Genomic DNA, 12,025 nt, shown 5'->3' on the forward strand with positions numbered 1-12,025 from the left:
AGTATGCACAACATTTCTTCCTAGATTTTATTTTGCATACTGCATTTTATGGATTATTTCATGGTTATTGTGTTAATGTAAAGTGCATATTAGATTGGTTTTATTACTTGTTAAAGATCTCTATGCGGAAAAGTGTACTTTGAGCTATCTCTACTGAAAGGCTGTAGTTTTTGGTAGTTTCTGGAGCCCTATTTCCTGTAGGTTTAATGTATCAGCATCAGTGTTTTTTCTAGGAATGTTGCACCCATGAAAGTTGAGGACTAACTGTATAAGGAAATGCATAGAGGATGTTGCCATCACAAAGCACCTCACACATGCCAACCATAAACCTCTGGTTAGTCAGTGAGGTGTGTGCCTTGCTAAGAGCACGTGATATACTCTGTGTGGCGATCACTGCCTGTGCACTCCTGTCAGCATAAAAAAGCCTATTTTATAAAGCTTGATTTGAGTGGGCCGGGGAACACTGAGTAAGCATTTAACTTGATATTTTAGTTGCAATGGGATTTAAACTCTCTAGTAAATTCAAAATTATTTTCTCATTAAAAGTAGAACATTGTAAACCTCTTAAAATCAAAGTATGAGATTTAATCTCAATTTCCACTTTAAAGTCAACATTTCAACTGTAATCTCGACAGACTTTTCTTCACTGTGCCCCTTGCATCCCCACCTTCTCTGTGGCCCTAATATTCTTCCGTATGACACTCGGGCACTCACCTTTTCACTTTGACTTTGATACCTGACCAGTTTTGTTTTGGGCACCGTGTGACTTTCTGAACTCGAACTTTTGAGTGCCGCTCCATCAGTTTCCTTTTGTTGCTCATACTACTGCTTAAGTCACAAAATTATACAGTATTTCCCTTGCCTCCACTTCACATTTTTATGCTTTTACCATTATTTTAACAAAACAATGAATGGAATGACTGTTTAAATTGATTTGCATATTCAAATATTGCAATCTGGGTTGAAATTGGGGTGAGGCTGTAGGCGCGTGCATGCGTATTAAAATTTACATTGAGATTTATAAAGGGGAAGTGCATCTGATTTTTTTTTTTTTTTGTGCATATGCACATTTCTGCTTTTGTTTTAGTATGAATTCTATGCATGCCATTATACATGAGACCCTAGGTCTTTCCACAGTTGGACTGGGTTTTGTGTTTTAGACAGCACAATATTTCCCTTTGGATAGCTTGGACCAGGTATAAATGTTTCCCTCCCTTCAATGGCACATTTCATAAATTTTGGATGGAATGGATTAAGATTGGATTAAGACATCTGTTTTATAGCAGTTTAAAGGATACTTTTCAGGGGAAATCTACAGTACAGACCACACAGAAGAACATTTCCAAAGACCATGTATAGACAACGTGGCAGAAGATTGTGTGCCTTCATGAACTTGTAGGGATATTACACTGCATGCCCACCTAGATAAGAGCGCTATCCTGTATAAAGGACCATTTTTCACGGGTGCGTCTTCATATATTACACTGCACGTAAAAAGGTTTTACACTAGTTCAATACTCTGGCAGCAAGATGAGATTTCAACTATAAAGCCAACCTTTCCCTACAAAGACATGATGCAACACCTTTAAGGGCTCATTTCACGCGTCCTCTGAGCAGGTCCTCCGAAATTAACGCGACGCCTGCGCGAGTTGCAGTACCAGCAAAAAGTCGGGGGGCGCAGTGTGCTAAAAGTCGGAATGTGACGTCCGAGTCATTTTAAAAGTCCTCACATACCATCTTTTGTGATGGTTTTTTTGCAACTTCACAACAGCAACATAATGTATAGCGCTGTATTTGAGCCACTGAGAAAAAAATAAAGGACACGGTGAAAACGTGTATTTTGCGATTTAAAGTGGAAATTTCGGCTTTAATCTCGAATTGTCCACTTTAACCTCGTAGTTTATCATTTATGCAGACCATCATAAACGTCATCCCAGTTTTTAATTGCTACAAGCTTCTTGGACCTGACCGCTGCAGCAAGAAGCAATAGATCACCACACAGAACACATTAAATGTATGATATTCCAACTCTCTGCACATTTAGAATCTTTAGATTTATACTTGATATCAGTTTCATGATGGAATGCATTAAAGTGTGTATATTACACTTATAATTTAGTTTAAATAATAAATACTATTAATAATTACACACATGGGGGTTACGCGGTGGCGGAGCGATAGCACTGCTGTCTCGCAGGGATTTATGTTACTGGTATTTTCTGCTTGGATTCCACACTGTGCTCCGGTTTCCTTGCAAAGATATGCAGATTTGGGGATTTGGTGCCACTAAAATGACACTAGTGTATGTGTGTACTTGTATTCACCTTGCGATGAACTGAGACCTCGTCCAGGGATTGTTTCTCAGTTGTGCCCAATGCTTGCTGGAATGGACACATCCCTGGATTTATTGGTTTAATCAATAAACATCCTTTTCAGAGAGATTGCGGTAAGGTGTTGTCGGAATTTAATAGGTGTTTTAGGCAATTCACAACACAGAGAAGCCGAACATGTTCTCACCGTGATATCTCGCACTGCCACCTGGTGGATTCCTCCAGATTTACGTTCAGTATGTGCGCAAGTATAAACACTACAACACTTGCGTAGCAGGGGCGTCCTCTGCAGCATGTGTCGCATCGCGTGAAGTATAACTCCGGCCTAAGTCGCATCACCAGCATTAGAGATGAAGAGGGCAATAAAATTGGGAGGCAAAAGATAACACATTTATCGAATAGTTTGTCGTCCTTACTTGCTGTGTAATTTTTGAGGCTCAACCCAAAATGTTTTATAAAATGCAAATGGAGTTTGCAAGGTTAGTCTGCTTCTCTTAGAATATTCGTATGTCTATTTCTTATATTATTGCGGTTACTACTTAATGTACATAAGTTTATATGGCACAGGAGCTCCACTATCCCAGTTCTTGTTTTAATCGTAAATATTGCATATTCTTCCGTAATCCAGCTGAATTGTGCATTTTGCATGAAAGATTGTATACTTGCTGTTTTCAGCTGCTTTTTTTAGGAAGTATCTGATGCTGACGTTTACCCAAGTGCATCAAGTTGCTAACATTAAAACTTTTATAATGTATACTTTTCTGTAGACCTCAAGGATGTTGTTGCCCAATCCTTTTTGCATAAAATCTTTAGATCTGTCAGTATTGTCCTGTGTATAGTGAACTTTATGTAAAAATGGAACATTACCAAAATTCAACTTTTTTAAAAGACCTAAAAAGCACTGTCTTCAAGTTGGAGAAAGCTACAGAAAGGGTTTTAAGGGTGTGGGACTTCATCAGTCCATGTTCTTGCAGTGCAGAAATTGAACTAATTTCATTCAGTTATTTCTCTCCTTAAATCTGACAAAATTCCTGTAATATTGGGTCATACAGTGCCTGAAGTGTTGACCTAGAACCGTAGGGGTTAAAATGTTTCACCCAAATCTTCTTCTCCTGCCTGGTCTAAAAATCCTGGGTTTAATGTTTGATTTTTGATAGAGGGTTATGGGATGTTTATATTTAACTCTGAATTTAATATTTTTTTAAAGGAGGTCTATGTTTCACAATTCAACCAAGTTCAGGATAGTTTTGGCAATGATGTTCTGTGTAAACAGTTTTTTTTTGTTTTTTTTTTTTGGGGGTTAAGTAGTATACAGTACACTGTTGTAATGGCCAGATTTTCTGCTCCAAACTTAATTTTTTTTTTGTGTTTTTGTTTCAGATCCAACACATGGAAAAGACCTTGCGCTCTGACATAATTGAAGCCAATTTTTATAGTGCCACACTTGCAGATTCTCATAAATTTGATGTCCTGGACCTGCATTACCACTTTCGTTTTGAACTACAGAATCGTATGAAAGATGGAGTTCACTGGAATCAACTTGCACACCGAAAGCTCACCTTTCTTTTGTTGGGACACATAGCAGAAGCCTGGAATGTTGATCTTCCAGACAACAAATTGGAAAGTATGTGTTATACATGCCCTGTTGGTACTGTTGTGTGCTTTCTTTTCTTTGTTCTTTGCTGTTGAAACCATGAAAAGTGAAATCCTGTTTTGTTTTTGAAATGGAACCAAAAAGCAATAGGCTTTCAAAAGCAAATTTGACTCCTTAATTTTCCAGTAATCCAAAGCCTTCAGTCAGACTTACACTATGCTCTACATTCCTATTTTGCTATGGTTTTTTTTATTTTGAGTTCTGAATGGTCAGAATTGGGAGACATTTTATAGAAGAGTTTTCAGAAAGCCATGCAAATTGTTTGACAGCTTAGTATAGTTTTAGTCTGGTTGTCTCCCACTCCATCAAGGTGGGAAAAGCCATGTAGATTCACAGCTTTTTGAAGAGAGTGCGCAAGAATGATGTCCTATGAGAAGATATTGCAGGAAATGTAACTTAAAAAAAATTAAAGAATTAGATGAGAGAGAGCTTAGAAATCTTAACCTGAATGCTCCAGAAATTTGTTTGTCAGTTTTGAAAAAGGAGACTGTTTGCTTTTTTTCTGTTTTTTTTTTAGTTTCAGTTACATAGGTGTTGCATTTATCAGTCTTCACTTTTAACAAGGAAATTTCCCAAGATATAACCAGTACCATGGGATTTCCAGGACATTTTGAGGAAAAAAAATGACTGTTCAGTTTTCACCTTGTTTGCCATCGCAGCTATAAACCATTGCAGTAAAGGGTTTAACAGTATAAGTATAGTCCTATGTTCCTGAAAATGACTCAAAAATGTAAAAATCACTTCCCATCAATGTAAATGGAGGCAGAAATGTGTTCTCTGCCCATTGGAAACCTCCCCTCCAATTCTCCCCAATTTCACAATCTCTTCTAAATGCATGTAGAACCATCAATTGTTGTTTTCTTATGTTTGGGATACAAGAGGAAAAAAGTCTTCACTACTTTTTTTTTGTTAAATCTACTGTATGTAGTACCTCCTTGGAATTCATGATATGACTGGGATGAAATTCAAGTGAATGAACAAGTGAGACAAGCTTATTCCCCCACCCGTCTATCTAAATGACTATAAATTTCAATGTCACAATGGCCCTTAAACGTTTTTAGGATTGAATTAAAGAGCACATGCAGTCAAAAGGCTGGACAGATTAGTGAACAAAAGGCCTTCTCTTGGGTTTAACTGACAGTGATTATTCCACAGCCTATGTATATAAGACATGATACAAACTCGTTTTACCACAGAATAAGAGTAACTTGCAATTAGATGCCAGCCATGGGAGAGATTTCTTGAATACTAGTTTGATATTCATCTCTCACTTCTGCTGACCATTGAAGTTCACATTATGGGTGCTTCTATTGTTTAGAACCTGAAATTTTCAACATCTAAACACAAGCCTTTGTATCCTGTTTCCATAGTGTATGTGAATTAGACATAATAGAGAAGCTCTGATCAGTTTTCAAGAAACACTGACCAGGAATGTTGAGACTGTGGTGCTTAATACTATTGTAAGTGACATCTGATATAGCCAGTCAGAAGTGCTATAGAAGGACTTCATGTCATTCATTTAAGGCATGGGTGAGCAGTGTCAGTCCTGGAGGGCCACAGTGGCTACAGGTTTTTGCTCCAACCCAATTAATTAGAAACCAATCCTTGCTAGTCTCAGACCTTATGAAATTTTTATGGCTTTAGTCTGAAATGCTAGGTTCTTGTATCAGATTTTTTCCCCCAAAAGGATATCATCCAAATGATTTGAAGCCTAAAATGGAGAACTTTCAATCCGTCACATTTCTCTCTAAGTGTTTTATTAAACCGAGTAGTGCATCCACACAGGTGTAAATGGAAACCAGTTAGATGGAGAACTGCTAGCTCATTTGCATGTTATTGCTAATAAGAAGCCATTAAAAATGGCTGTTTAAGACTGAAATGAGCAATTAAGGGTTGGGAACCTTAACAAGCAAGACCACTAAAGTGAAGCATCATAATGTCACTTAAGTAAATTATTGCTGATGAAGCACTTATTACTCATTTAAAAACTGGGTTGGAACAAAAACGTGCAGCTGCTGTGGCCCTCCAGGACTGATGTTGCCCACCCTGATTTAAAACATTAAGGGGAGGACTCCTAATGTTTTGATGGGGATTACAAGAGATTTGTATCTCTGGAAAACTGAGATCCTAGTGCTTTTTTTTTTTTTTTTCCCCCAGTTTGGTATTAATGTTGCAAGTTTCTTAGTTGTCCTACACATTTACATAATATTTTCCTAGTTAAAGATCATAGGAAAATAGGCTTTGATTGTTTGAAATATGTCTGATTGCTTTCTTCGCCCAACAGTCACATTGACCATCATGGCAGAGTACAGGGGAGCAGAATTTTGGCTAACTTGATTTCCTGATGGCCCCCAAGATAGTATTCTCCAATTATAAGCATGCATACAAGTTTTTAAAATTGAACCACTGCATTCATGCTTGGCAGACTGTGTCATGTATGATAGATGCAGGAAAACATTCTGTCAGTTGTGTCAATTATACATCAGAGATCCAAATCTGATTGGCCTTTGCAAATAAGGCTGGAAATAAAAGAATTTAGGCATTTTAGATTAAGATCTAAATTTCATTTCACATACTAAATGCATTACTATGTAGACTCAACATACTCATTATGTCATTTAAGTTTAGCTCCGTTTTATCTGCTTGATCAAGCACTACGCTATATACCTACAAAGAGAATGCATTTTTAAATGAAAAGTGGTCTGTTATTGGGGGCTTAATTCCTGGAATTATTAAATTTAAGAAATCCATTTATACTTTTAACCCCAAACCAACCCCCGTATTTCTTTCACGGTAGTAGATATACTTCAGTTTCAACTTTAATTTCAGGAGCAAAAAGAACTTGCTGTGAACGACATCTGGTGAATGCAGAGGGGGAGAAGTAATAACTGCACCGTTTTGACAACACTGTGTGTAGGTGCATTGTCATGGTATAAAATGCAGCTTTGCATGTGATGTTTGTGTTTTCCTTTCCCAACTCCCCCTTTTCATTAAGTGTAATGTCACTTAAAACTTTCTGTTAACAGTCCACAAACACTTTATGAACAAGCCTGTCAGTGTTGGCATATTGATTGGATACCTATGTCTCCTGTGCTGTTGTAGAATAAACACCAGAAATGCGCTCTATAAATTCGACATTTCATTTGGCAGAGTGTTTTAACTAGACTGTATGAATATCTAGCAGGATATTCGGTAACTGCAACCTACTGCTGTTGACACATTTCTGGAAATTTTTGGGAAACATTCACATGTTACAATAGTTTTTTTCAAGGTCATTCAAATATTCTCTTGTTTCACTTTTTTTTCATTTTAGAGGTGCTTAACTCTAAAATACATTAATTTCTATTAATATGTAATCAATAAGACAAACAATGAAAATTTAAGACAAATGGGCACTCCAGATAGTACTATTTACATAGTACTATGTACAGTATAAAATACAACTACAGAGGGGGGGGGGTCTAGAAACTAATTTTACCTGTACCCACATTTTACATAAAAATAGGCCTAAGTTAAGTTCTCCAGTCTCCACATTCCACCACTTTTGGAAAGGTCCTGTTGGGAATGTTTTTAACCAGCGTTTTTTTTGTCTGACTTTCTACCTACACCAATTTGCCATTGTATTTTATGCATGAAACTACTTTGTTTTTGAATTTTCTACTTCGCCAAGCTTAATGAAAGCAGTCATTTTCTGTCAACTTCTTGAATGTGAATAAAAAAAAAGAGCAGCTTTGCAGGGAGAAATGGTGATGTGGAAGAGTACAGGCTAATTTTACTTATTCATATTTTTGTGCTGCAATCTGTGTTAACACTTGCATCTAGTTGACACCAACACTAATAAATTTGAAAATGCTTTTGTTTTGGCATTCTGTTCTCACAGCTGGCAATTTGCACCACTGGAAACTGTAAATTTGGAAGTACCAGGAACATGCATGGCAGTGTGTTTAGTGATAATCATGTTTTTGAAAATATTGATATATAATTGCAATGGCATCAGACTGTGCCTCTAGTTTTGTTGCAATTTCCTTTGAAAGTAGCCACTTCCTGAGTTGTGTGGGTTGTGTGGTTTTTTTTTATATATAATGTCTTGGGTGATTTACCACATATCCAGTAGTAAACATTTACACTTTCTTGGATCTCAAAGTTTTGAATCCTGTGCATTTTTAGATTTCTCTGTTAATGCATACAGTGAACACATTAACGCTTCCTTTTATATATAAAAAAAGGCTTACCTTTGTACGTGTGTTTTCAGATGTAGCTGTGAAGCTCATATTGCATCAAATCGCTGCTAAGGTTTTGATCCTTTGGCTTTGAGATGCTGTTTGTTTCAAATACAGCTTGAACGACAAACTACTAAAGCATGTCCCAGTGCTCTGAATTTATAGATAATTTGTTTTTATTTCTGCTGTTGAAGTTAATTAAGCAATTTTGTTTTTAAACTTTTTTTTAACTGAGATTCCAGGAATTTGTTTTGGATTTAGTGACCCTTTAGTGATTTCATTTTTTTTTTTTTTTTAGTGTTTTTTTACCAGTTAGCAGCTAAACATTGTTGGCTTATTGAAAAGGGAGTGAAGTATCAATGGAACATGCAATAGCTTCAAATTTAAAAGCGTGAATAGAGCTGTTGGAAATTGTACCAAACTAACTAAGGTTCTGTAAAATGTTTTTTTTTTTGTGTGTGTGTGTAATACCTGAGGGGTACAAAATTGAAAGACTAGATCTTTTGTTTTTATTTTATTGAGCATTTTATTTTCTGCCATGTGGCCAAAGTTACTAGCACAGAACTAGATTATGCAAGTTGAGAGAGACTCTCTTCTCATAATGAGAAATCTGAGCGTGCAAAACTGTGGCTCCAGTTACTTAAACCAGAAATTGGTTGACATGTCAGTTATACAGAGCAAAAGTGATTTTTGAAAGACTAACTGCATTGCTTAATTTTAAAAATAACATGCTAACTTTGTTTGACCATATGATGTGTTTGTGGGGTTTTTTTGTGCGTGTGGATTATAAATTGGTGCAGGTTACATGCTATTTATTAGACTTTGCTATATGGTGTTTATGTAAATTTTCTGATGTCTTTCTTTTGTATAAATGTAAATATTTAATTGCACTACTGCTTATTTTTAAATGTGATTTCTTTGTGCTCTATGAAATGTTTATTCATTAGTGCACAAAGGTTAATGTTCAAATTGTCAAAGTGTTGGCCGTGTATTTCAGATCCTTGCAAGAATTCTAGTGATGTGATGGTGACTCTTACTCCTCTGTCAGACATCAGAATCGTATCTCATCCTACATCTGCAAAAAGCTCTCCAACAGGTAATTTTTGCTTCTTCATTAATTCAAAGTTCCTTTATTGCTGTATTAGATCCTGTTATGAAGTGGTTTGGTGTTGCTCAATATATGCAGAAATTTGAAAACGTGTCCATGGCATAATTGTTTGGTATCAATAGTATAGCCCAGCGGTGGTAGTGTAATGTTGTGAGAAATGTTTTCCTGAAACGCTTTAGGGCCTGTGATACCCCCTGGATAATGACTGAACAGCAAGAGTGTTGTTGACACAGTTTGTATACGTTTGTATAAACACTTCCAGCTTAATGTACCATGTGTGAGACTAGTCTGGAAACCACATCTTTATCAAAGGCACATGTTTGTTTGTTTGTTTGTTTATTAAGCACCAATAAACAGAGGATCACAGTCCCAACACAAACACAAGATACACAGCACTAATCGCCCCTTATTCAGACTTCCTGGTGTGGCGGAAGTGCTGCCCTTTGTACTGGAAGCACTCCGGGCGTCCATGGAAGGCTCTTCTTCCATCTTGAAGAGTGTGGCGGAAGTAAATGTATCCCGGGTTTCCTGAGGCTTGTGGCACCCCCTGGCGGTGGCCACGGGTCTCACCGGGTTGGAACCTCCTTGCTCCTCTCCTGTGGTCCTGTCCTAACCCAGGGCGGTTGCCCCCTTGTGACCTGGAAGCTATCAATGCCACCTTCCGGTCCTTCCAGGCGTCCCGGCTGGGTAAGGGCCCCAACAATCTGTGACACGTTAGAAAGCATATATAATCACCGAATGGTTATATAATGGTGTTTTTTGTTCTTTATGACCTCGGTGACCTGCAGGGTCCCAAGATCTCAACCCTATTCAGTATTATTGTGATGAGGTAGAGTGCTTTTCACAGCTAACCAGTTTTCAGCATCTAAGCATGCAAGCATTCCACAGAGTACAACATCTTTTGTATAACATCCATCATCCATGTTCCTTGCCTAGATGAATTTGTGTTTGGGGCAGACATTCAATAAATGCAGTTACATTATATTTTTTGTCTTGCAGCAATCTAGTAAAAATGTCAGCTGAAACATTTGTAAATCTGTAGTGCTGCTGTTCCATGGATCCAGTGTGGTTTGCATTCTAGTGTCTGTTTTGGTGGCTGCATATGGTTTGTGCTAGTTTTTGTGCGTGTGTGTGTGTGTATGGTGGGGTGGGCTGTTGTCTCCTCCACATTTTTGTACAGAAGCTTTTGGCAGGACAAGAAGTCATTTATTGATTAATCACAAAAATTAGAAATCCAGAGAAAGACGACAAGGCCATAGAAAACATTACTAGATGAATCAATTTCATTGGGCTCTAGCTAGTGAGCATTTATGGTAGAAAGGGGGTATCTAACATATTTGTTCTAAGATGGGAAAGTACATCAAATCAAACAGTGTTAGGCAGCAACATTTGTGGTGAAAAGTAAGCAATGAACAATGTAATATAGGGATCAAACAATATATCTCGGCATAAAACATGGTGGTGGAGAGCTGGAGAAGCCAGTGAAAGTCTAGAAACATTTGAACATTACCTCACTTTATATGCAGTTGTTGCCCTTTTGGGTTGTAAAATTTGTACATGTAGTGGTTTTACAGCAAAAATGTGTGATAGCATATTAAGTTAAGACAAGTGCTTGGAGGTTGGTATTTACAAAAGATTTTCTTGTTTACTTTACGCTTGTATTTAAAAGCATTACATTATTTCACACGGGTTTGCTCTAGTGATGATGAGTCTTGTGTGTTGTGTTGCCTTCCTGGTGCATAGGTAGAAGTCCTCATATGAATAGAGTCCTAGCCAAATCCTGGGATGGATCCAGTTAGAACTTTATTTGTCCCCAGGGCTTATCTATCTAAATGACATAAAATAGTTCAGTGTAGGCTGCCAGTTTTGCAACACCAATTTAAAGATTTTTGCTTTTCTTCTAGCTGAGCCACATGCTTTAGCAGGTCACATGTGTTAACATGTAATTCAAATCTTTGCTTAAGATAGGAAGTATAGATAGGGCTGGGTGATGTGCAGTTAACGCTAGAATTCCTGAAACCCCTGAAAAAACTCTTAATCACAGCACATCTTAAATCTCTTCGCTACTTTCCTTTAGCGTTTCTTGTTTTGTAAATGGGTCGATCAGCACAAGCAGCAATCAGCCTGCTGTCCCGTTCCCCACCTTGATTTAGTTCAGCTCGTACAAACTTTTCCCAGCTCAAGCCAAGACTCCTTATCTGCATGTGATGTGCCTGGAGTTATATAGGGTAAATAATACAGTATATCATTATTTGGAATACATGCATTTCATGCGTGTTCCATGTCTACAAAGATCTGGGTAAGTGTAGGATGAAAGGAAATGTGAGAAATTAAAATGCTGAATACGTACCTAAAGCAGGAACTTTTTCCATGTTCTGCTAATAATGACGGGAAGTGTTATCGTGTAATTTGAATAAGCACATGTGCTTTTACTCAAGAATATAACCAAGGGAGGGGAAGCATTCGATTTACATGTGTCTGTCAATGAGCTTAAAACTCAAGCTCAATTGTCAATCGACAGGGAATTTACACATATTCATGAATATTGCAGAGGCAAGAACTGCTGCCTTATAACCCAAAGGTCCCGGGTTTGAGACTGGGCACTCCGTGTTTTGAGTAGTGAACTGCTATTTTTTCTACAATATAATAACATACAATTGAGTCTGACACTTGGTGTAAGTTTTGGCTACTTGTAAACGCTTGTTAGCGCTTG

At 37.5% G+C, this 12,025-nt stretch overlaps 1 protein-coding gene across 1 annotated transcript in view; it reads left to right on the forward strand.

The window, feature by feature from the left end:
* fam113 (family with sequence similarity 113) overlaps positions 1 to 12,025 on the forward strand; it is a 105,886-nt gene that overhangs the window by 59,619 nt on the left and 34,242 nt on the right. The window contains exons 7-8 of the mRNA XM_039752917.1: positions 3,711 to 3,954; positions 9,202 to 9,300. Of these exons, the coding sequence (XP_039608851.1) occupies positions 3,711 to 3,954; positions 9,202 to 9,300 (343 nt within the window). The remainder of the gene's footprint in view (positions 1 to 3,710; positions 3,955 to 9,201; positions 9,301 to 12,025) is intronic.

Source organism: Polypterus senegalus, chromosome 4 (assembly GCF_016835505.1).
Source record: "Polypterus senegalus isolate Bchr_013 chromosome 4, ASM1683550v1, whole genome shotgun sequence".
NCBI lineage: Eukaryota > Metazoa > Chordata > Cladistia > Polypteriformes > Polypteridae > Polypterus > Polypterus senegalus.